The sequence below is a fragment of the Nyctereutes procyonoides genome, unplaced genomic scaffold (assembly GCF_905146905.1).
Source record: "Nyctereutes procyonoides isolate TBG_1078 unplaced genomic scaffold, NYPRO_anot_genome, whole genome shotgun sequence".
NCBI lineage: Eukaryota > Metazoa > Chordata > Mammalia > Carnivora > Canidae > Nyctereutes > Nyctereutes procyonoides.
Window position 1 is genome coordinate 59,681,828 of NW_026575126.1, and position 24,661 is coordinate 59,706,488.

Here is a 24,661-nt window from a genome sequence, read left to right on the forward strand (position 1 = left end):
TGCGCCCTGAAAAGTGAAGCCGACGCAGCCCTGCCCCGAGGGACGCTCCACCAGGGCAGAGGTGCAGGCAGGCTCGGCCACAACTCGCTGTCATGCGAGCCGGGCCCCGGCGGAAGGGGGTCAGGGGACCATCGAGGAGCTGGCTGCGGGGCTCGGGAGAGACCGCGAAGCTTCACCCCCTTTAGGCTGAGGCGGGCGGGCGTCCCGGAGAAGGTGTAACTTGAGCAGACCCTCCAAGGTCACGCGGAAATGCCAGAAGGCCTTTGATGAAAGAACTTCTTCTGGAGGGTTTGAAGGACAAGCGTCCTTCTGGAACAGCGCTGCCCAGGAAAGAAGGCGGGGCGGGGCGGGGCGTGGGCCCGCGGCTGGGCTCGGGCTGCGACTCGGAAATCTTCGGCCCGGGCTCGGCAATCGGGCCCCGACTCCCGCCTGGGCCTCGAGCCCGGGGCCTATCCGGAAACAGCCGAGCGGATCCGGAAACAGCCGAGGAGACCCGGAAGGGGTGAGCGCCGTCACCGGGGAGTGCTGGAACCCGCCGTTTGCGCGGAGGCGATGGCGGCGGCTGCGCCGGCGGCCGCGGGCGAGGATGGCTGGCCACGGCGGCCGGGGGCCGGTACGTGAGGGCGCGTCCATGCACGCGAGGGGCGGTGGAGCCGGAGGCGGGGCCGAGCTCGGAGCGGGCGGATGGGGGGGTGAGGGGAGACTGGGGAAAGGGGCGGGGCCACGCCGTCTGGTGGAGGGGGCGGGGCCTGCGGCCACCGAGGAGGGGGCGTGGCCCGGCCGTCGAGGGGGCCCTCGGCAGGTGAGAGGCGGCACCGTGGGGGAGGGGGCGGGGCCATTGGAAGGGCGGGGTCTCGTCTGGGAAAAGAGGTGGGCGGAGGGGGAAGGCGGGGCTCCAAGCAGCACGTGGCAGAGCGAGGTGAGAAGGAGGCGGGGCCAGGTGAGCGGGGCGGGGCCAGGTGGGGGTGGGAGGACCGTGGCCGCAAGCGCTAGGTTGCAGTACTTATAGATTTGAGAGTCTGGGGGTACAGGGGAACCTGGGAGTGATGGGGAAAAAGGTTGATCCTTGTCCTCCGCAGCCCTGGACCCCCAACCCCAAGACGGGGCAGAGGTTGAAACCGAGTCAGAGCTCAGCCGGCTGCGGGCTGAGCTGGCAGGCGCCCTGGCAGAAATGGAGACCATGAAGGCTGTGGCGGAGGTGAGCGAGAGCACGAAGGCCGAGGCCGTGGCTGCAGTGCAGCGGCAGTGCCAAGAGGAGGTGGCTTCGCTGCAGGCCATCCTGAAAGGTGAGGCAGCCCCATAAGAGGGGATCAGAGGGCACAGATGTGCTGTGGGGTAGGTTAGTGGGGCTGCCTAGCATGAGGCAGGCCTCAGGGCCCAGAGGAAGGGGTGTCCTTTTCTGATTTGCATAGAGGTGCTGCCCCTGCTAGAAGCAGCTCTGTTGGGTTCCAACTAAGTTTAGTTCTGAGCTCCTACCTGTTCCCTTGACTGGTGTCATTTCTGGTCCCTCACTGATGACTGATCAACCCTGAAAGATGGGCAAGTTTTCAGTTCCTGGAACCAGCCTCATGTAAGCCTCTGGGTTTCAGACTCAGCCCTGGGCCCCATCTCTGTGAGTCTAACCCTCTGGTTTCCTTCCTTCCACAAGCACTCGTACATTTGTACTGCCCCACACATATTCAGACTTTCTGTCCTCCCTTCCATTCTGTCCTTGAGCTGCACCAGCTCCAGATACCCCAGATTCCCCCCCGCTAGCCAATGCTGTTATTTCCCCCTTCTGGTCTAGTCTCTGAAATTGCTTCCAGCCCTCTCCCACTCCTCTGTTTCCGTGGCCCCTGCTGAAGTGAGGTTCTGGATAACTCCCCTGGAGCGTGCCCCCAGCCTTCTCACAGGTCTGGCCCCATAGTCTGGCCTTGACATTGGCTTCCACAGTAAAGTTCCTAAAATTCCCATCTCATCATGTCATTTCCTTTTCTCACAACCACTGCTGGCTCCAGACTTCTCTGGGTCTGTATTTCCCACACTGCAGGCATCCACATACCATCTGTGCACCATGGTTATCTCCTCATACAACTTACTCTATTATCTACTTACTATTTATTCTTTAAATTAGACCCATTTTTTGGGAGTGCTGGGTGGCTCAGTTGGTTAAGCCTCTGGCTCTTGATTTCAGCTCAGGCCATGATCTCAGGGTGGCGATATTGAGTCCCACGTCAGGCTCTGTGCTGAGTACGGAGTCTGCTTAAGATTCTCTCTCCCTGGGGGACCCCTGGGTGGCGCAGCGGTTTGGTGCCTGCCTTTGGCCCAGAGCGTGATCCTGGAGACCCGGGATCGAGTCTCACATCGGGCTCCCGGTGCATGGAGCCTGCTTCTCCCTCTGCCTGTGTCTCTGCCTCTTTCTCTCTCTCTGTGTGACTATCATAAATAAATAAAAATTAAAAAAAAAAAAAGATTCTCTCTCCCCAGGATTCCCGGGTGGCTCAGTGGTTTAGCCCCTGCCTTCGGCCCAGGGCATGATCCTGGAGACCTGGGATCGAGTCCCACGTTGGGCTCCCTGCATGGAGCCTGCTCTTCCCTCTGCCTCTGTGTCTCTGCCTCTCTCTGTGTATCTCTCATGAATAGATAAATGAAATCTTAAAAAAAAAAAAAAAAAAAGGGATTCTCTCTCCCCTCTCCACCCCTCACATTTATTTTATTTTAATTTTTTTTAAAATTTTTATTTATTTATGATAGTCACACAGAGAGAGAGAGAGAGAGAGAGGCAGAGACACAGGCAGAGGGAGAAGCAGGCTCCATGCACCGGGAGCCCAACGTGGGATTCGATCCCGGGTCTCCAGGATCGCGCCCTGGGCCAAAGGCAGGCGCCAAACTGCTGCGCCACCCAGGGATCCCTTTATTTTAATTTTTTTAAAGATTTTTAATTTATTTATTTATTCATAATAAATGAATTTCTCTCTCTTTCTCTTTCTCAAATAAATAAATAAAATCTAGAAAGAAAGAAAAAGAAAAAGTTTGGGGCACCTAGCTGGCTCAGTTGGTAGGAATATGCAACTTTTGATCTCAGGGTTATGAGTTGAAGCCCCATGTTGGGTGTAGAGATTACTTAAATAAATAAACTTAAAAAAATAATGATGAAGAAAAGAAACTTCCTGTCCGTATGAGAGAAGCTGTGTCCTAAATGATAATAATGCCGGTTTCCCCCACTATCCAAAATTCAAGCATTCCTATGAAAATTTTCTAAACCAAAATAGCGTGTAAAATGAAGGTGAAGGCACAATTATCACTAATTTATGGTAAATTATGAAATTTATGAAAATTTATGAAAATTTTTTGAGTATTCCCAGATCTAAAAAATAACCCCTGATACTTTACGATTTTTCTGATGCTTTACCACCCTTTTCTGATACTTTACGACCCATTTTGCTCATGAATGCATAAAATAAATCAAGATGCTCACACAGTTCAAGGCCATGATGCTGAGAGGCTGAGTGTAGTGCCCTGGCAAGGGGCGTGGCAGTGCCACTGTGGCTGCTCGGGGTACGCACTGCCTCTGAGGGCTCCCTGCAAAACAAGCACTAACCACCATTTTCACCTTTTGCCATTTTTTTGCAAAACTGAAAATCCTCTTTGGTTTCTTTTAGTTAGTAAAAACAGGTACTAATATAGGATTTTTGTAAAAGTGAAGTGGTGTAATGTGAACTTTCGAAAAATGCAGCATACCTGTAGTCATAATAATAATAAAAGTCAACATTTATTTGTTTTATTTTAAGATTTTATTTATTTATTTGAGAGAAAGTGAGACAAGAGCGAGCACAGAGGGAGAGGAAGATGCAGACGCCCCACTGAGCAGGAAGCCCCACTTGGGGCTTGATCTCACAACCCAGAGATCACGACCTCAGCTGATACCAAGAGTTGGATGCTCAACTGACTGTGCTACCCAGGTACCCCAATAGTTAACATTTGTTGAGCACTTACTATGTGCCAGGCTCTGAGTTAAATACTTTATGACTCTCTATTTAAATTTTATTTATTTGGGGGTACCTGAGTGGTTCAATCGGTTAAGTGTCTACCGTCAGCTCAGGTTATGATCTCAGGGTCCTGGGATCAAGCCCCGCATCAGGCTCCCTGCTCAGCGGGGAGCCTGCTTCTCCCTCTCCTCCCTGGTCATGTTCTCTCTCTCTATCTCTGTTGCTATCTCTGTACCTCTCAAATGAATAAATAAAATCTTTAAATAAATGAATGAATGAATGAATGAATGAATTTTATTTATTTGGGACGACTGGGTGGCTTAATGGTTGAGCATTTGCCTTTGGCTCAGGGTGTGATCCCAGGTCCAGGGATAGAGTTCCACATTGGGCTCCCAGTGAGGAGCCTGCTTCTCCCTCTGTCTATGTCTTGCCTCTCTCTCTCTGTGTCTCTCATGAATAAATAAGTAAAATTTAAAAAAAATAAATAAATAAATTTTATTTACTTAAGTAATCTCTATATCCAACCTAGGACTCAAACTCACAACCCTGAGATCAAGAGTTGCATGATCTTCTGACTAAGGCAGCCAGGGACACCACTTTATGAGTATTTAATCTGCATAACAATCTCCATGAGGTAGGAATTAGTATCTGTTTCCATTTTGCAGGGGATGCTTTGAGGCCCAGAGAGGTTAAATAACTTGTCCCAGGTCATACAACTAGAAAGCAGAAGATTGAACCCAGGTAGTCTGGAAAGAGAATCTTTACTTCAAATGTTAGTACATGTTAAAATAAATAATTATGCAAATAAAAAGTGGTGGGGCGCCTGGCTGGCTCAGTCGGTAGAGCATGGGACTCTTGATCTTGGGATTGTAAATTTGAGCCCCACATTGGTTGGAGCGATGACTTAAAAAAAGAAACTTTAGGGGGCGCCTGGGTGGCTTAGTCAGTTAAGTGTCTGACCCTTGATTTCGTCTCAGGTCATTCTCTCATGGGCGTGAAGTCAAGTCTCGAGTTGAGCCCTACATTGGGCTCTGCACTAGGCTCTATGCTGGGAGTGGAGCTTGCTTAAGATTCTCTCTCTCCTTCTGCCCCTGCCACTCACACGTGCGTACTCTCTCTCAAAAAAATATCTTTAAAAAAAGTGGCCCTGTGCCACCCAGCATCACCTCCACCTCCCACTAACCTGTAGGACAAATTCCAAACTCCTTGGTATGGCTCCTCGGGAGCCATCCACTACCACCCTGTCCCCCCTTTCTGGCATCTCTCCTCAGGCACCTTCACTCTAACTCTTGTAGCATGCCCAGCCTGCCCCAGATACACCATCCACTTCCCCACTGAGCCTTTTCTCAGGCTGGTCCTGTGACTTAGTCTGTCTCTTGTCTCCTCCACTGCCTGCCGGTGTCCTCTCCTGGCCAGGCAAGCAGACTGGAGAGCTCCTCCTCTGAGACCCACAAGCCCGAGAATGGTCCTCTTGGAGCTGTATATCATGCTCCTCTGTAGCTGTTCCCACAGCTGCCTTCCCCATCAGAATGTGGGTTTCTGGTGTCAGCCTTTGTGTTTGATTCATTTCTCTGTTTCCGGAACCCAGCTCAGAGTCTGGCCCAGAGTAAAAATTCACTACTGTTATTGGAGGTTGCTCGTTACTGGTACATAGCAATGAGAATAGAGATCATATCTTCCTCATTTATTGTGTACCAGGAGGAGGGCTGAACACCTTCCAGATGTCATCTCATTTGCCAACAAGCTGGTGGGGTACTCGTTAGTGTCCTCGTTTCGCAGCTGAGGACGCCGATGGCCCAGGGCCATCTCTCCACAAAGCCCATGGCCTCCGTCACTCTGATAAACGGCCTCGCAGAGAGCGATGGGGATAAAGAGCCCCCCCCCATCGTCACCCACAGGTAGAGCCAGGGCGCTGACCCTTTCTCCTCTGCCCTCCCCACCTCTCCAGACTCCATCAGCAGCTATGAAGCTCAGATCACTTCCCTGAAGCAGGAGCGGCAGCAACAGCAGCAGGACTGTGAGGAGAAGGATCGGGAGCTGGGGCGCCTGAAGCAGCTGCTGTCCCGGGCTCACCCCCTGGACTCCTTGGAGAAGCAGATGGAAAAGGTTAGGGTGACTCCCCCCACACACACACACACACTCCCCAGGATTTGGAAAGATGTTGAAGCAGCCAAGGTGACCACGAGGCAGAGGGATTGTTGGAGTCCCATTCCCAGATGGTGGGGAGCAGGGCACCCAGTAATAATTCCACGTGTGTCACATACTGACTCTGTACTGGGCAAGGTCCTGGCTTTACTGCTTCTTGGCAGGATGGCTCGATTTGTTTGCTTCCAAAATGAAGGAGATCACGTAAGGGGGAGGGACCTGACACTTAATGACGGCACTTGTGCATCAGGCCCTGAGAACAGTGCTTGACAGATCTGTCTCCAAGCTTTCCTCATTGGCCCATTTCACAGATGACTAAGGCAAGGTTCAGAGAAGTTCAGTAAATCTCCCAGGTTATACATATAAAATGCAGAGGAGGGATTTATTTTTTTGTTGTTTTTTAATTTTTTTTAAAGATTTTGTTTATTCATGAGAGACACAGAGAGAGGCAGAGACATAGCCAGAGGGAGAAGCAGGTTCTCTATGGGGAACCCATTGCAGAACTCGATCCCAGGACCCTGGAATCACTACCTGAGCCAAAGGCAAATGCTCAACCAATGAGCCACCCAGGTGGCCTGCAGAGTAGGAATTTAAAAATCTAGGCAGTCTGGTTCTAAAAATCTTGTTCTTAATCTCTGTGGCTTATCACCGCCTTTATCATCGGTGTCCCCTTGACGTGGTAGGGAACTGATTTCCCAGACTTCAGTCTTTCAAAACAAGTTCACATCATTACCTCATTTGATCCTCAGAGCAGCCCTGTGAGGTAGTGTAGGTGCTTACCTCATTTCATGCAGGAGGAAGCCAGGAGGAAGCAGAGGCTCGGGAAGATGGCCTGGATAGAAACACAAAGATCCAAATAGGAGCCTGAGAAAGGAGGCTTGCAACCCACGGCTTCCCAGCAGAGGCTGCTGCTTGCATTGCCAGTGATGCTAGGGAGCACTTCCACGGTGGGTGAGGGAGAGGGCCCTGCCGAGCAGTAGCCTAGTGCAGCGAGCAGAAGGACAGCAGGCGTAGGTTCGGGCAGTCAGTCCCCACCCATCTCCTGCATCGGCCATGTCCGCCCAGTGCACGGGCATCCGCAGAGCGTGTATTCCAGGACTTCGGACGGGACCAGAAGTGTTTTATTTGGGCCATTCAGGCTTACCCTGCTGTTGCAACTTTTCACAGAAGGGATTTGGAGGGTTAAACTGAGCTTCCTTGAGACAGGTGTTTGAGTGATTCAAGAGGTAGAAATGGCATGGATCAGAAGAGGTTGGGTGACTGGCAGATTTCAGGCTTGGACAGCTGGGCAGGTGATCTGATGCCCATAGGGGGATAAACAGCGTTGTAAGTGCTTGGCTGTACTTGAATAGAGGAGCCTGTGTGACATCCAGGTAGAGATGGCCAGAGGCCATTGGCTTTGCAAGTTCACCAGGATCCCAAACCTGAAAACAGACCAAAAAGAAATGGCCAGCAATGCGGGGGTGATGGGAGTAAAGGACATATCAGTTAGGATGAGATTTGAAAACCCAAATCAACGGTAGCTTAAATAAGATAGAAGTTTATTTTTCTTAAAATCCACAGATAGACATTCCAGGAATGATGTTAGCTTAACAAGTCATCAGGAACACAGGTTTCCATTATGTTACTGTATTGCCATGGGTAGCTTATTGCCTCACAGTCCAAGATGACTGCTGGAGTGCCAGCCATCATGTCCACAGTCTAAGCATCAAAGAGGAGGAGGAGTAAAGAAAAGCACACCCTGTCCCTTGAAGGAGTTGTCCTGGAAGTTTGCATTAACATTTCATTAGCTGGAAATGAGTCATGTGACTATGCTTAGTTACAGGGAAGCTGAAAAATGTAGATGGTGGTGTAGAATTTAGGGCATGTGTTCAACTACAAATGTAAGCGCCTGTGATAAAAAATACAAGTGAAAAAGAATGGTGGGGAAGGAAAGGATGATGAGTGAATGGGCACCAGGCAGATGGTCATGACTTCAGCCCCTTTGCCTCCTGTGGGACCTGGGCAAGTCGTGTAAGTTCTCAGAGCCTCTGTGTTCTTATCTTTAAAATGGGGATGGACAGCACCTCCTTGGGAGGATTAGAAGGGTTGACATGCTTAGAGAGAAGGCTCGGCATAGACCTGAGGGGTCCAGTTGTCTAGAGATGGGGGGGGCCTGCTACCATCTAACCCCCTTCTTCCAGGCCCATGAGGACTCGGAGAAGCTTCGGGAGATTGTGCTGCCTATGGAGCAAGAGATTGAGGAGCTGAAGGCAAAACTGCTCAGGGCAGAGGAACTGATTCAAGAGATCCAGGTGAGGGGGCGGCCAGGGGGTACGGCGGGAAGAGGGGGCACTGCAGGACCCTGGCCCCCCAGCCTCCTCCCTGATCCTTCCCCTAGAGACGTCCCCGGCACCCCCCTTCCTTGCACGGCTCCACGGAGTTGCTGACTCTGTCCCGGGACCCATCGCCCCCGCTGGAGCCTCTCGAGGAGCTGAGTGGAGACGGCGGTGCAGCGGCTGAAGCCTTCGCCCACAACTGTGATGACAGTGCCTCCATCTCTTCCTTTTCCCTCGGCGGTGGGGCCAGCAGCACCTCCCTGCCCCGCAGCCGCCAGGGCCTGAGCCCCGAGCAGGAGGAGACAGCCTCTCTGGTGTCCACGGGCACCCTGGTCCCCGAGGGCATCTACCTGCCCCCTCCTGGTTACCAGCTCGTGCCCGACACCCAGTGGGAGCAGCTGCAAACAGAGGTGAGTGGAGGGGGCGGAGCAGCCCACCCAGGGGCACACATCCTCCTCTTCCCCGGATGCTCACTGAGCACCTGCTGCATCCACACCCAGAGCTAGAACCAGGGCTCAGGCCACAGAAGCAGGGGGGCCAGTTGGAAGCTGTGCCCCCACCCCCGCCTAGCCCCTGTGATGCAGAAGCAGCCCCAAGGGGCCCAGTGAGGAGTGCAGGCCTCCGCTTGGAGGCTGAGACTGAGGCTGGCATCCGTGGCAGGGGCGGCAGCTGCAGAAGGACCTGGAGAGCATGAGCCAGGAGCGGGACGAACTGCAGGAGGGCCTGAGACGGAGCAATGAAGACTGCGCCAAGCAGGTGGGGCCCGCTCTGCCACCGTCCCAGCAGGGTCCCTGGCTGCTTGCCTCCTGGCCCCTACCTCACCCTTGCTTCCTACCCACAGATGCAAGTACTCCTGGCCCAGGTCCAGAACTCAGAGCAGCTGCTGCGGACCCTGCAGGGGACTGTGAGCCAGGCCCAGGAGCGGGTTCAGCTACAGATGGTGAGAGGCCGGGGCATGAGGGACCGGAGTGTGTGACGGGAATTGGCTGAGAGGGGCCTCCAGGAAGGTCAAGGCACCTGTCCTGCCCCGCCCGCCTCCAGCCACTCCAGCTGCACCCTGGAGTTTGGTGCCCAGTGCATAAAATGTTTCCAAACACCAGGCACTGTGGTTGGAGCAGGAGTTCTAGGGGGCCCACCACATACCAGCTCTGTGATCTTGAGCTGATCCCACGAGTTCAGAGCCTCTGCCTTGCCTCCTTGAAATAGAGATGGCAGGACCTCGCTTGCGCTTGCAGAGTCATGAGTGAGGCTTGCAAAATCAAATGTGCCCCAAGCCCGGAGTCAGGCCAGGTGTAGACTGGAAGGAGCAGTGCGGAAGCCGGGAGGCTCGCAAAGGGCTCTGCTGTCCCTCGGCTCTGTGATGGGAGCCACGTGGGAATGTGAGCCCGATGCCAACACACTTTCTGATTTGTCAACAGAAGCCAGAAACCTGGGTACTTCTGTATTGTCTCCCAGTTTTTAAAGTTGATAACTAATTTCATCTTTAAAAAAAAAAAACAACAAAAAACACATGGAACAAATAAAACACTCGGAGTGGCCTGCCACTTGTGACCTCCAGGCCATCGGGGAGCATGCATAAAGAGCTTGCGGGGGATCTCTGGGTGGCGCAGCGGTTTAGCGCCTGCCTTTGGCCCAGGGCGCGATCCTGGAGACCCAGGATCGAATCCCACGTCGGGCTCCCGGTGCATGGAGCCTGCTTCTCCCTCTGCCTGTGTCTCTGCCTCTCTCTCTCTCTCTCTGTCTCTCTGTGACTATCGTAAATAAATAAAAATTAAAAAAAAAAAAGAGCTTGCGGGTCAGGGGCGCCTGGCTGGCTAGTCGGTGGGGTACGCAACTCTTGATCTCAGTGTCGTGAGTTCGAGCCCCACACTGGCATGGAGTTTACTTAAAAAAAAAAAGAGCTTGGTGGTCAAAGGTACTTAATAGAGTATGATCCTTCCTTTCTCAGCAGAGGGCAAGGGCTTTCTGGCCCTCAGCGGTATCGGGAGGAGGGTTCAGGGTTTGGCCTCACGGGGCACTGGTGACAGCTGGTCCCCATCATCCCATCCTACTGACTGTCCATCCCCAGGCAGAGCTGGCCACCTCACACAAGTGCCTGAGCCACAAGGTGAAGAAGCTGACTGAGGAAAACCAAGGACTCCGGGCTGAGCAGCCGCCGTCCTCAGCCCCCTGGGGTCTGGAGCAGGATGAGGGCCATGAGAACTCGCTGCCCAGCTCGGTGCCGGTAAGCAGAGTGTGGGTGCTGAGGACCCAAGGGCCACTCCTCTGGCCCCTTCCCTCCACACACAGAAAGGCATTGGCCTGGGACTGTGGGACTCAGGGACTCACCCCGGGCCGCTGTGTATTAGCTGTGTCACCTTGACCGACTCACTCGACTCATCTGAAAAATGGGACTGTACCCCCTTCCCAGCCTTGGTGTGAAGAGAAGATGAGTTAGCAGAATGTGTGACACAGAGAAGCAGTGATTTGGTTGGTTAGTTATTTTTAAGTGAGATCCACAAAATGGAGTTGATCGTTGTCTTGGTTTATAAGAAACTGTCATCCTTGACTGAGTTCATTAGAACCCTTGCCCACCCTGAGAACCACCACGTCTGCCTCCTGACATGCACCCCTGCGGTCCTTGGTTCTGTGTCTGCTGTCCTGACCTCTGCCATTGCCTTGCTCTTTCTTGGTGTTGTTTTCACACCTGCACAGCTGCCCAAACACAAACTGACCTTTGTGTTCTTTTTTTTTTTTTTTTGACCTTTGTGTCCTGAGCATGACAAAGGGGCATCCTGCTCTAGGGAACTGGGCGGGACTGTCACTGGGCACCGGCACCGGGGCCTGGGCTCGTCCTCCAGGTGGCCATCTCTGGACGTCCCCACTCCTTGTGTTGAGCACTTTGGTGGTTTCCCTTTTAAGTTTCCTCCCTCCCTCCCCTCCTCCTCTCCCCCACCCTTGGGATGGTGGCTCCCCTCCAGGACCTGCAGCAGCTGGTGCACCACACAAGGCAGGAGGCACGGGCCCAGCAGCAGGCCCGGGAGCACGAGGCCGAGCGGCTCCGGATTGAGATCGTGACACTCCGGGAGGCGCTAGAGGAGGAGACGGCAGCCAGGGCCAGCCTGGAGGGGCAGCTGAGGGTGCAGCGGGAGGAGACAGGTAAGGGAGGAGGAACGGAGGCTGACCTCCCCCACAGGGGAGCACCTGGGCTTGCCAGGAGGGGAGAGGGAGGAGCCTGTGTGAGGAGGAGCTTTGACCTCTCTCTCTTTCTCTCCACACAGAGGTGTTAGAGGGTGAGTACCGCCAGAGCCCTGCCGGGTGGGGCGGAATGGGAGGGAGGGAGGGACAGAGGGCGTGGGCCTGACAGCTGGCTCCTGCCTGACTTCCCAGCCTCCCTGTGCAGCCTGAGGACGGAGATGGAGCGGGTCCAGCAGGAACAGAGCAAGGTGAGGCTGGGCTCTGGAGCCAGACTCTGTGACGGCGGGAGGGACTGCAGTGTGGGGACCCTCAGTGGGCCCGTTTGTCCTTTCTGTCTCCAGGAGGCCGGGTGGGGCTCTGGCCTCACAGAAGAGGTCAGAGCCAGGGATGGTGTGGAAGGGGCTCCCCCATCCAGACCTCCTGTGTCTCCGGCTGCACCCCCTCCCATGTGGCACAAGGCCCCACCCCTGTGTCCTGTCCCCCCAGGCCCAGCTCACAGACCTGCTCTCGGAACAGAGGGCAAAGGTGCTGCGGCTGCAGGCAGAGCTGGAGACCAGTGAACAGGTGCAGAGGGATTTCGTCCGACTGTCTCAGGCCCTGCAGGTACGGTGTGTCCCCTTTCCATTGGGCTGGCATGGTCCAGGTGGCTGATCCTAGGTCCTACAACAGTCCCCCAATCAGGGGAATCCTCTTCCTCCTCCTGAGGCTGGCATCCTTTTATCCTCTGAGCTTTGTTCAAAACAAACTGTTGTGTGCAGGTCTCTGTTGGATGTGTAAAGCCCCGGACCCACCCAAGGATGACACCTGGGTGGGAGTCCCAACCCCTTCCGGGTACCAGAGGTGCAGGCTTCACCCTGTGGCTTTGGCTGCCATGCTGCCTCCTGGGTCCCAGGCTTCTTGCTGCTGCCCCCCTCCCAGCTGGACTAACAGCCTGTTATGGTGCCGTGCCTTCCTGAGGCACAACCAAGCTGAGACTGGTGGCTGGGAGCCTCTGGCTTGTGGCAGCAGTCCCTCCACACTCCCTGTGTCAGCCCCACCTGCCCTGCCCACCCTTGGTCAGGCCACTTTCTTAGGACCCATTTCTTCCCTTGAATCCCAGTTTCACCGTGGCTTGGGGAAGGTGGGGACCCTTGCCTCATTAGAGGCCTGGCAGATGGGAGGGGGCTGCATTTACCCACCAAGGGCCCTCTTCCTCCCTCACTGAACCCTGCAGGTGCGCCTGGAACGGATCCGCCAGGCAGAAAATTTGGAGCAAGTGCGCAGTATCATGGATGAGGCGCCCCTGAGGGATGTCAGGGACATCCAGGACACCTGAGAGGCTAGGACCCACCCACCTGGGGGAGACTGCCTTTCCCCACATCTGAACTGAGAGGCCTGGGCTTTGCAGGTCTCAGGATAGAGGCTTGATCCCCTCTAAGCCCGGGCTTGAGGTGATGGGGCCTCCACTGCCCTGTCTCTGCAGCACCTCCTCCCAGCGGTGGCTGGCCTTCTGCTCCCGAGGATGACACCTGGGTGGGAGTCCCAGCCCCTTCCAGGCACCAGAGGTGCAGGCTTCACCCTGTGGCTTTTGGCTACCATGCTGCCTCCTGGGTCGCAACCTTCTTGCCACTGGCCCCCTCCCAGCCGGACTAACAGCCTGTTATGGCACTGTCCCTTCCCGAGGTACAGCCAAGCTGTAAGCGGTGGCTGGGCGCCTCTGGCCTGTGGTAGCAGTCCCTCCATACGTGCACCTGGGACAGGCAGCTGCTTTCTGGACTGCATGACACTAAGATGCTTGTCCCCCCAGGGCCCCACCCAGGCCCCAAGATGCGCACGGAGGCAAGACCAGACTTTTCTGTCATTTATTTTCAATAAATAAGCAGCTCAGCTCAATCCGTCACCTTGTCCCTGCAAGCCCCACGGGGTTGGGGAGGGGAGGTTTTACAAGAGCAGAAGGGAAGATGGGGTGTTGAGGGTGCAAAAGTGGAAGGGACCATCATGTTTATAAACAGAAAAATGTCGGAGTGGAGGGGAACATGGTAGTTTGTGCCACAGCTCTGGCTGAAGATGCATCACTATCAGGGTGGGGAAGAAGGGGCAAAAGGACTGGTTACTTCCTTCTTTCATCTTCTGGATCTGAAGGAGAAAGGGGAGGATGAAGTGGAGTGAGGGGGGGCAGGAGGGGAGAGGTAACGTCCCTCTCAGGCTCTCTGTCCCCTCTCCCCTGGCACACTCACCTGGAGGGTTGCTGCAGCTCCCCCCCACACACACTCACCTGTGTCCCAGACCCCACTCCTCCCCAGCACTGCAGCCCAGGCAGCGGACAGCTCAGCGCCCAGCCAGCGCAGCGCAGCGCAGCCCAGCAGGCACCGTGCCGTCCGAGGCGGGGCGGCACTGACCGCACAGGGTGAGGGCAGCAGCCCACCCACTGGGAAGCGTGGCAGTGGCGGCAGCGGCTCCGGGTGGAGCAGCGAGCGCAAGTGACCTCGGATGCCACCGAGGGGGGGAGAGGAGGACGCGCGGGGGGCACAGCAGCTGGGGGCGAGGGCGAGAAGGGGGCGATACCTGTGACACGGTTCAAAAAGATGGAGGAAGGGGAAACGGGTTACCCTATGGCCAGAGAGGACAGAGAGACAGAGTTACGGAGGGCAGAGGCGGGCGTGGAGGGCCAGAAAGGCTAAGGAGGCTGTGGGCACCTGCAAAGGTGCAGGGACGTGGGGGCCCGGGGCAGGGACGCTGGTCCTCTCAGGGCCAGAGCACCCTGCTGAAAAGGAAGGGGGGCGGGCACCTTCGCAGCGCAGAGGGAGGGCCTGTGGGGGGCCAGGGGCGAACATGGCTCAGAGGAGGGCTGAGGCTTACCCTCCAGGTAGTTCCGAGCAATGAACTTGAGGATCTCATCAAGCCCAATGACTGGAAATGAGATCTTGAGGACCATAAGCCACTGGGTGAAGTCCAGGGCCTGGAGCTTGAAGATCATCTGCAAGGGCAGGTGGAGGTGGTGAGGACTGGTGTTCCTCTCTGGGAGGGGGCCAGGGTTCCGGCACCACCCCCCTCAACCCTTCCTCCCTCTGTCTGCGTCCCCACCCACAGAGGCTCCCTGTGGGGTGCAGAACAGTGGTCCCTGGCCCAGAGAAGGCTCACCGGCAGAGGGTCAACGTAGAGGATGAGAAAGTGGAGGGACATGGAGAGGCAGATGGAGCCCAGTAGCCAGATGTTTACCCAGGGGGGCATCCGCAGGAGGGACTGGTTCTCAGACAGGCTGCAAAGGGCCGGGCAGAGGCCAGGGTGGGGGACAGCACAAGAAAGTAGTGGTGAGCAGAGCAAGGAAGGGGGAGGACACAGAGGCCCCTGGAAGGCGGCCGGGGTGGGTGGGCAGGCCTAACCTGTTGAGAGCGTTGCACATTTCGATGGTGACCAGCACGGACAAGGCCATGGTCATGGGCTCAGGGGCCTCAAAGATCTCACAGTCCACGCCCTCAAAATTAGGGTTTTCCTCATTGCACTGCATGAAGTGAGTCTGCAGGGGGAGGAGTGAGAAAGTGGCATCCCACAGAAGCCTCCATGCCTCCCTCCTGCTCCCCACCCTTTTCCTTCCTCTGTCCTCCCTACCAGCTGGCTGTAGGTGACATGAGGCCCGTCATCTGCATACATGAACCACCAGGCAGCAGCTCCCACAGTGGCTGCACCCACATAGCCTGTGGTAGAGAGAAGATGGAATTTGGGGTCCCAGCTGGGAAGACAGGAATTGTCAAGAGGGCTCATGGCCATCAATAGCTTGTTGAGGAAGACGGCCCATGGGGTGTCTGTGCTAGGGGAACAGGTATCCCAGAGGGGGGGCTAGTCCCAAGGGTTGGGAAGGGTGGGGCTCCCATCCTGCTCACCCCCAATTGCCATGTAGCGGAAGAAGAGCCAGCCACTGATGAGGGGCTCCTTGGGGCTCCGGGGGGGGCGGTCCATGATGTCTAGGTCTGGTGGGTTGAAGCCCAGGGCCGTGGCCGGGAGCCCGTCAGTCACCAAGTTCACCCACAGCAGCTGCACAGGGATCAGGGCCTCAGGCAGCCCCAGGGCAGCGGTCAGGAAGATGCTGCCAGAAAGAGGTGGTCACATGTCTGGCCTGGCCCTGGCCCTGTGGTCACCGGCCCCCACCCCCACCCACCGGCCCTGGGTTCCTGCAGGGGCCTGCCCTGGCTGCTCACCAGACCACCTCGCCCACATTGGAGGAGATGAGGTAGCGGATGAACTGCTTCATGTTGTTGTAGATGGCACGGCCCTCCTCCACCGCAGCCACGATGGTGGAGAAGTTGTCATCGGCCAGCACCATCTCAGAAGCAGTCTTGGCCACGGCGGTGCCAGATCCCATGGCAATGCCGATCTCAGCCTTCTTCAGGGCAGGGGCGTCATTGACTCCATCACCTGTCTGAGGGCAGAACGAGAAGGTGGAGCGTGGACTCTTGCACTTACCCCTCATTGGGAGTTGATCCCCCTGCCCCCCTGCTCCTGAGACCCTCCCATCAAGGGGCTCTGGGCAGAGACTGCCCCTTACCCCACAGCCACGCAGCCCCTCTGTCCGCTCACCATGGCTGTGATTTCATCGTAGGACTGCAGGTACTCCACAATCTTTGACTTGTGGGATGGCTCCACGCGGGCGAAGCAGCAGGCACGACGGCAGGCCTCCCGCTGCTCTGCCAGGGGCAGGTCGTCGAACTCCCGGCCTGTGTAGGCTCGGTCCGCCACCTCCTCATTCTCCCCAAAGATGCCGATCCGCCGGCAGATGGCAATGGCTGTGCCCTTGTTGTCGCCAGTGATCATGATGACGCGGATTCCGGCATCCCGGCAGAGCTGAATAGAGCCGGTGACTTCCTTTCGTGGTGGATCCAGCATGCCTACCACACCAACGAATGTCAGGTCCGTCTGAGGAGACAGCAGAGAGTGACGGGGTCAGGGAAGGACTTGGAAGTAAGCCAGGGAGGAAGCTCAGGGGGTTGGGGGTGGAGATGGGGAGAAAGCTGCCCCTGGCCTGGTGTGCACATCTCAGCGGGGTCCCATAAGACCAGGGGCAGGAGACACTCCGTGTTCACATGCGTGCCTGCAGGTCTGGCGCTGCCAGGCCCAGAGTAGATAGCGACCGCCTGTATTTCAAGGAAAGAACTGGAGCTGGGAGTTAGAGCAGTGATTTCTGCTTTCAGTGGGGCCACTACCTTGGCCTATAACCCTGAGCAAATCCAGGCTACCTGCCGGGCCACTGGGTCCCATCTAGAAAAGGAAGTGGTGGACTTTGGTGCTATTTGGAAAGCCTGTCCACCATAAGATATGGTGCTGGCACCAGAATGCAGGTCTATGCCCCGCTTCTCATCTCAGGGGTGTCTCACTACGGAAACATGTAGCAGAACCAAGAATGGCCAGCTACCACCTGGGTCTCTGTTCTGGCTACAAGTGCCTCACCTCATCCGGGACAAGTCCACGACCACAGGCAGAGCAGCCTTGGACTAGATGATTCTTGACACTCTTTCCAGATTCTAAGTCCTTTCCTGGGACTCCAGGGCCCGTGACGCAATAGGAATGACATGGGTGGAGCAGGGGGGCGGCAGATGATTCTGAGGCAATGGGAGGCCCCTCGCTGCTCACCTCGTATTCCATGAACCTGGAAGAGTCGTCCAGAATCATCTCCTCTCGCTTTGGGGGGGTGTCCCGGGTGGCCAGGGCCAGGCAGCGCAGTGTGTCCCGGCCAGTGCCCCACTCCTTGATCACCGACAGGATCTTGTCCTTCACCGGCCCCGTCATCGGCACTCGAGTGGTGCCAACTCGCACATAGTTACAGCGGTCAATGACCCCCTCAGGGGCGCCCTAGGAGACCAAGAGAGCTTTCAGAGACTACGGTCTTTTTTCTGGGCCACAGTGACAGGGAGCAGGGATAGGAGAGGGCTCTGAGATTAGGAAGAAGAAGGGGACTGAGGCCCATTCTGATTTCTGACCTTAACAAACATCTTATTGCCCACAGCAGCCCGGGATTTGGCTGGGGAGCAATAGACAGACATGGACTTTCTGTCCCGGGAGAACTCCAGGGTAAATTCCTTCTTCATTAGCTGGCGGATCACCTGGAAAAGAGGAGACAGAGAGGGAGAGGCCAGATGTGAAATTGGTAGGCTGAGAATGATGATGCTGTGCTAGAAGGGCAGAGTCCCAGACCCCGTAAAACACAGCCAAAGATGATCTGGGGGTCAGAGCAGACCCCAAGCTGAGTCTCAGACTGAAGCTTAGACTGGTGCCTGTAGCACAAATGGAGAGAACTTTAAGACTGATGCTGCCACTTTCTTAGTGTCCAGTTTAAAGCGCAACAGAAACAGGATGGCACAATATGGCACCGTCTAGCAGAACTTTCAGGGTTGGCAGGAATGTTCTGTACTCTGAGCTGCCCGGTAGGATGTAATTAAGCACGGTTATTCAATATGGAAAATATGGCTAGTGCAGCTGAAGAAGTGAGTTTTTACTTTTATTTATTAATTTAAATTGGAAGAACTATATGAGAGCTCCTAGAGACGGTTATCAGACAATGCAGCCCAAGTGCCTGGCATGCAGTAATAAGCACTCCCCAAAAATGAATGAGATCCTTTTTTCATCAAATGTGTCAGAGGTGTTTCAAAATAAAACATGAACAAAAGGGATCCCTGGGTGGCGCAGCGGTTTAGCGCCTGCCTTTGGCCCAGGGCATGATCCTGGAGACCCCGGATCGAATCCCACATCAGGCTCCCGGTGCATGGAGCCTGCTTCTCCCTCTGCCTGTGTCTCTGCCTCTCTCTCTCTCTCTCTCTGTGTGACTATCATAAATAAATAAAAATTAAAAAAAAAACACGAACAAAAGTAACAATAAATAGAAGTTGACATTTATATTCTCATTTGTAAATTTCTTACACGTACTCTCTACTGATATTTAGATCGTTTTCATTAATCTTGTCATATTAGGCAGCAATGAGCATCTTACATATGTAAAAAAAGAAAACAAAAGAATGAGCTATATGAAGAACATAATATACAAGAGGAGCTCAATATACACATTCAGTAAATATTAACAGTAGCATCCTAGAGAGGAGCAGAATGGGTTTGTTCATCTGGACAAGGGGAAGCACTGTGATGGGTGGCTCGTGATTTCTGTGCCCAGTGCCACCACTTCCAGCTAGGGACACAACGGGAGAAGTGTCATCCAGGGAGGCTACAGCTAGGCGGCAGACGGCACATCCGTCCACGGGCAAGAGGTCCTGCCTCTGCCAGTGGCGTCCCAGCTTGGGGCCCGAGGCCCTTCCTGGCTGGACTGGGGGCCTCTGCTCCCCTGAGTTTCTCTGGTCCTTGCCTGTGCAATGCGACACAGGGCAAAGAGGGACCCTGTGGAAAGGAGCACCCACACTCACCGAGTTGCAGGCATTGGCCCTCTCCACCTTTGAGAGGCTTCTCACGTCAGTGTTGAATACATTCATCTTCTCCACCAGGGTGGTGAGTGCGGTCTCGGTGGCCTCACCCACCTTCTCATAAACACCTTTGGTCTGGGAGGACAGAGGGGGAAGAGGAAGTAAGTGCCCTGTGCTCCCGGCCCCTTGCTTCCACCTTCCCCCTAGAACGGGAAGGGGGCCAGCCACTCCTTCCCCCTTCCACCCAGAAGAGGACTCAGTACAAGGTGTCTCCCTCCCATGTGGCCTTGGCCAGCTGGAAGAGGACAGAGGGGCTGCATCAGGAATGAAGAAGTTACCTCATTGAAGTCCAAGGCGGAATCATTGCAGAGGGCACAAATGGTGGCCAGCTCCACCAGCCCATCATACTGCCCTGACCGGACTGGCTTATCATTCTTCAAGCTGGTAGCAGGGCAGGGAGGAAGGAAGGAAAAGAGACAGGTAGAGAATAGAGACCGAGATGCAGAGAGGACTTGGGGAAAGCGTGAGGGACAGTCAGGGATGTGGCAACCGGCATGGAGAATAATCAGGGTGGGGGGGGGGAGAGAACAAGGTCGGTGAAGGAAGAGGAGAGAGGAAGGAAGATAAAACGAGAGGGAGGCCCTCGGGAAAGTGGGGTGTGCATGAGTCTAGTGGAGGCACAAGGAGCTGAGGAAAGGGCTTCGGGGCACTTACACCTCTCCTTCTGGAGCATAAGTGGAACCAGTGATAGAGAACTCGTTCAGGACACAGAGGTTTCCGTCCACCTTGTCAATGATAAACATCTGCAGGGAGAAGGATATGAGCACACATGTCTGGTTGTCACCATCCCTGACAGTTGGTACAGAGGAGAGGCTGGCATCCTGTCCCTCTCCCAATCACCCTTGTAGACTAACCAAGGCTCCCCACCACCTGCCTCCCTTCTCCCGCCACCCCCTGACTGTCATTCTCCTTGTTCAGTGTTTTTTTGTTTTTAAGATTTTACTTATTTATTCATGAGAGACACAGAGAGAGAGGCAGAGACACAGGCAGAGGGAGAAGCAGGCTCCATGCAGGGGGCCCAACATGGGACTTGATCACGGGTCTCCAGGATCACACCCCAGGCTGAAGGCGGCACTAAACCGCTGGCCACCAGAGCTGCCCTTCTTGTTCAGTGTTAATGGCTTCAAAACAGAAGTCATTAGTTTCTGAAGGCCACACTGGAGGCTCCTTTAGATGAGTTGGTAAAAGTAGGTGTGAGCAATAAGGTACACAAGAGCATGTGGCCCAGCTATAGCTCTAGCCACTCATGGCCAGGATCTTCCAGTTTTGCAGGAAGAGCCAGAAATTCAGGTTATTTTCCTGTGAAATCTCTTGACTTTCAAATGAGGGCAATCAATTCATTTTTAGGAACCGGTTGCAGAAGCCTGAGGTCTGGCTTTGAAGCCTGCGCTTTGGAAGGTCCCAGAGAGAAGCAGCCCATCCCAAACTGTAGCCAGTGGGGGGGGGGGGGGGGCGGATAGGGCTTAAGACAGGTTCCAAGAGGGACACCTGGGTGGCTCAGTGGTTGAGCATCTGCCTTTGGCTCAGGTTGTGATCCCGGGGTCCTGGGATCAAGGTCCTGGGATCAAGTCTCACATTGGGCTCCCTGCAGGGAGTCTGCTTCTCCCTCTGCCTATGTCTCTGCCTCTCTCTATCATAAATAAATAAAAATTAAAAAAAAAAGAAAGAAAAGGAAAGAAGGAAGGAAGACAGGAAGAAAGAAGAAAAGAAAGAAAGAAAGAAAGAAAGAAAGAAAGAAAGAAAGAAAGAAAAGAAAGAAAGAAAGAAAGAAAGAAAGAAAGAAAGAAAGAAAGAAAGAAAGAAAGAAAGAAAGAAATTTCTTATTTTCTCTCTGACATGAGCATTTCCTTCCAATCACAGTGGATCACATCGATATTAGCAAAACCCATAACTTTACCACCCATACGATCACAGATCCCTTCCTATCACACTGCACTGTTGTAAAGCCCTCAAAATTGCTCAGACCCACCACTAGGTCTGCTACCGAATGCATTCGTGCAGAAGCATAAGTGTGACCACATCACAAATTTGTTTTTAAAATACTTTGATAACTGTATCTCAATCACTGGTTTCCTCTGTAAGTCAATGCATTTTTAAAAACAGAATCCTGTGTATTTTATTTTATACATTTAAACTATTATATTGAGAAGAGGTCCAGACTGCTTGAGTCTGAGGCTCAGGAAAGATTAAGAGCCCTGGTTTAGGAAATGCTATTAAAGATTACTGTGGCCAGACTCCCCAGATCCTGCCATGGAGGGCCATTCTGAGGGCAGGGGGCGGGGGACCCCGGTCATCTTTTTCACATCTGGCAGGGTGGCAATATATACCTGCCCTCTGTACATTTATTTCCCTGGCCAGAAGCAGAAGCTGCCAGTGATGAAGTGCTAACCCCATTTTTGGAGGGCTTATTTCCCCTCAAAGGCAGTTTTTGGAGTGGGAGTCTCCCACACTTCCCCTGACCTTGCAGACAGACATCTGGTTGGTGGTGAGGGTGCCCGTCTTGTCAGAACAGATGACAGAAGTGCAGCCCAGAGTCTCTACAGAGGGCAAGCTCCTCACGATGGCATTTTTCTTTGCCATCCGCCGGGTGCCCAGGGCCAGACAGGTGGTAATGACTGCAGGAAGGCCTGTGGGGGAGGAAGGAGAAGGAGTGAGGGGTCAGTGATGGGGGAGGACCACAGCCCCCCAAGGAAATTGAGTCCTGATCCCTGGAACTTGAAAATGTTACCCTGCTTGCAAAAGGGGCCTTTGCAGGTCAGATTAGCCAGTGGGAGATGAAAGAGAGCTTGCCGTACCTTCTGGGATTGCGGCCACAGCCAAGGCCACAGCAATTTTAAAGTAGTAGATGGCCCCACGGATCCAGGAGCCTCCGTGGACGGGGTCATTGAAGTGGCCGATGTTGATGAGCCAGACGGCCACACAGATAAGGGAGATGACCTTGGAAAGTTGCTCCCCAAACTCATCGAGCTTCTGCTGCAGAGGGGTCTTATCCTGTTCTGTGGCTGCCATTTGGTCTCGGATCTTCCCGATCTCGGTGCTCACACCAGTGGTGGCCACGATGCCCAAGGCCTTGCCAGCAGCAATGTTGGTACCCTGAGAGGGCAAGCAAGAGGCAAGGACTCAGGCGAGAGGCAGCCCTCACTCGGCACCCTCCTGATGGCAGGGCTCATCTCTCCTCGCACTGCCACGTCTCTCCCACACCAGGGCCTCTGGCTCGAGCGCATGACAGCTGGCCCTGCATGGCTCACCGAGAAAAGCATGTTCTTCTTATCCTGGTTGACAGCTCGGGGGTCAGGGACGGGGTCTGTGTGTTTGATGACGGACACGGACTCGCCTGTGGGGAAGGAGCCAAGAGGTTTCCAGATGACATCATGTCCTCCTCCCATCCTTCCCACCCCTAACTCGCCCTGCTTGGCAGGACAGAGCCTGGTAAGGACCAAACTGCAGTCCTGGAGGAAGGCTGAACACTGGAAAAGCCACTGGAGGCAGATAGGAAATCCATATTTTTACTTACAGTAAAAAGACCTTGACCTGAGCCTCAGCCTGACCACTTAAAAGCTTTATAATTTGGGATCACTTAACCTCTGGTCTCTGTAAAATGGGGACGATACTATATAGCCTCCAGAACCAGGTCTTGGTGAAAGTCAAAGAAGCTGACATATGTGAAGAGGTGGGGTCAAGGGCAGAGCTGCCTCCTTCCCTACATTGGGCAGGGGCTCAGGCAGCTGCCCCACACCGGTCCAGCCTTGCCTTTTTGGACCACAGGGAACGCTCGCTGGCTCTTCACCCTCTCTCTCCTAGCAGATAAGCAGAAGCAGCTGTGGTTTTAAGTGCATCCAGACCCTCCATCCTGTCCTAGAATCTATGGTTCCTCACTTGGGGGCTTTTGAAGCAACAGGACAGTTCTCTGGGTGTCTGAATGTCCATGGGGAAGGATGGGGTCGATGACCATGTGGAGAATGGGCACAAATGTTCCACCCTCTCCCATGACCCCTTTTGTTTCAGGCTTGCCATGATGAATGAAGCTGAGCCATGCTGACATCACTGTTGCTACAGAGCCAGGAGTGGGCCATGTGGCTGGCTATTCCTTTTTATCCACCTAGAGTTTCATCCTTGTGTGGCACTCAGCTCCCCACTTCATCCCCACACCCCCTTGAAGCATCCTCCCACCCCCGGCCCACCAGACCTGTCAGGATGGACTGGTCCACCCGGAGGGTGGTGGACTTGATGGATAGGATGCGGATATCTGCAGGGACTTTGTCCCCCACTGTGGAGAGAGTAAACAAGAGTCAAGTCAGTTGAGAAAGCAGTTTTCTTCCTTCCCAATTAAAGCCCAACCTCTGTCTGACAACCTCACCTCGTCCTCAGGTCACCAGGGTTGGCTGCCCGTCATGGGCTTGAGTCAGGCCCTTGGCATGGGCTCCTGTAGCTCCAGCAAGCATCCCCCTCTCAGCACTTATTCCAACTGCCCCCTCGTTGCTTTCTCTCCCCCTCCCTAAACCCTGGGGCCCTGCGCACTGCCTGGCACACAGCATGTGCTCAATAAACGTACGCTGAATGGCTGAAGGGAAAATTAGGAACCATCCAGTTGTGTAATGAGAAGCAAAACCAAGAGGGAAACAAGAGAGAGAAAGATGGAGAGAGAAGAGCAAGAAAAGAATGAAAGGAGACTGAATTTGAAAGACACGCCTGGAGGGGGAGAGTAGGTCGTGGAATCACAGACGGGGGCAGGAGGGGGACAGGAAGACACAGGAAGAAACAGGAGAAGTTATGAGAATCGAGAAAAGCAGTGTCCAGTAGGACAGAAGGCAGAGCAAAAGAAAGGGTAAGAAGGGCAGAAGCAGAAGGAGAGGGGAGGCACTGGGGCAGAGGGTGCAGGTCCAGCAGAGCCTGGTGAAAACCACCTGTCAGACCCCTGCCAGGCCCCGTGTGCACCTGAAGGAAGGCAGGAAGCCACAGCGAGTGAGTGAGCCGGGGAGATGGGCAGGACGGAGAGAAGGGGAGGTCTGCAGGGAACAAGGAACGGCAGGGCAGGAGGGAGCAGAGCCAGAGTGGGGGCAGAGCACAGGAGATGCACCGGAGAGGGTCAGTACAGGAGACCCCCCTGCAGAGAGGCTGACAAGGCGGATTATGCCCCCCTGGAACTTCAGGGCTTTCCACTGTCTCGGCCTAGTGCCCCCTGTTCCAACGGGGGATACTGGGGACAGGGCTGGTTGGGCTGCTTTCTTTTCCCTGTTTTTAAGGTTCCTCCTCCTATGTCAGAGGAAGCTGACAGAGGAGGGAGGAGGTCGGCAAAGGAGTTGGGCGGGACACCCTGTCACCCAAGCCCAAGTGATATTTATAGACATTCATGGCGCTGACTCCAAACTGTCACCGTGGCAGGACGGCCCTGTGATGGTGCCCCGGGGTCCTCAGCCTGCCCCCCCCCTCCCTAGGCTTCCTGAGGTACAACTGGGGAGTCTAGTGGAGGGAAGCAGGCCTAGATCCTTTCCCCTCTGCCAGGGGCCTGAAGATGTGGGAAGGCCTGCACAAGGCAAATATAAAAACCGCTGAAGGGGGCAGAATCCCAGTAATCTTAGCCACCCGGCCCCCACCCCTCCCTGGTCAGGCATTA

At 54.7% G+C, this 24,661-nt stretch overlaps 2 protein-coding genes across 3 annotated transcripts in view; one reads left to right on the top strand and one right to left on the bottom strand.

Moving 5' to 3' along the window:
• RABEP2 (rabaptin, RAB GTPase binding effector protein 2) lies at positions 1-13,480 on the top strand. The gene is made up of 13 exons (XM_055341241.1): positions 1-613; positions 1,080-1,286; positions 5,917-6,074; positions 8,297-8,407; positions 8,494-8,841; positions 9,092-9,187; positions 9,273-9,371; positions 10,500-10,655; positions 11,392-11,569; positions 11,692-11,703; positions 11,801-11,856; positions 12,095-12,211; positions 12,822-13,480. The coding sequence occupies exons 1-13, from the start codon at positions 553-555 to the stop codon at positions 12,921-12,923; spliced, it is 1,701 nt and encodes a 566-aa protein (XP_055197216.1). The 5' UTR covers positions 1-552; the 3' UTR covers positions 12,924-13,480.
• Positions 13,434-24,661, bottom strand: part of ATP2A1 (ATPase sarcoplasmic/endoplasmic reticulum Ca2+ transporting 1) — a 15,194-nt gene continuing 3,966 nt past the window's right edge. Inside the window, exons 6-23 of one of the 2 annotated variants that reach the window (XM_055341236.1) lie at positions 23,234-23,314; positions 22,296-22,381; positions 21,843-22,140; positions 21,508-21,674; positions 19,702-19,790; positions 19,326-19,428; positions 18,991-19,122; positions 17,560-17,682; positions 17,213-17,431; positions 16,163-16,498; positions 15,784-16,004; positions 15,469-15,671; positions 15,197-15,282; positions 14,971-15,104; positions 14,729-14,846; positions 14,447-14,564; positions 14,153-14,197; positions 13,434-13,723 (exon numbers count right to left, since the gene is read on the bottom strand). In XM_055341236.1, coding sequence (XP_055197211.1) covers positions 14,193-14,197; positions 14,447-14,564; positions 14,729-14,846; positions 14,971-15,104; positions 15,197-15,282; positions 15,469-15,671; positions 15,784-16,004; positions 16,163-16,498; positions 17,213-17,431; positions 17,560-17,682; positions 18,991-19,122; positions 19,326-19,428; positions 19,702-19,790; positions 21,508-21,674; positions 21,843-22,140; positions 22,296-22,381; positions 23,234-23,314 — 2,519 coding nt within the window. In that variant the 3' untranslated portion in view covers positions 13,434-13,723; positions 14,153-14,192. The remainder of the gene's footprint in view (positions 13,724-14,152; positions 14,198-14,446; positions 14,565-14,728; positions 14,847-14,970; positions 15,105-15,196; positions 15,283-15,468; positions 15,672-15,783; positions 16,005-16,162; positions 16,499-17,212; positions 17,432-17,559; positions 17,683-18,990; positions 19,123-19,325; positions 19,429-19,701; positions 19,791-21,507; positions 21,675-21,842; positions 22,141-22,295; positions 22,382-23,233; positions 23,315-24,661) is intronic. The other variant, XM_055341235.1, reaches the window with a different exon arrangement.

Excerpts from the sequence above, each read along its gene's own strand:
- RABEP2 (XM_055341241.1), top strand. The coding sequence starts at position 553 with ATGGCGGCGGCTGCGCCGGCGGCCGCGGGCGAGGATGGCTGGCCACGG. Across the intron at positions 9,188-9,272 it reads ATGAAGACTGCGCCAAGCAG|ATGCAAGTACTCCTGGCCCA; the intron begins GTGGGGCCCGCT and ends TCCTACCCACAG. Across the intron at positions 11,857-12,094 it reads TCCAGCAGGAACAGAGCAAG|GCCCAGCTCACAGACCTGCT; the intron begins GTGAGGCTGGGC and ends CTGTCCCCCCAG.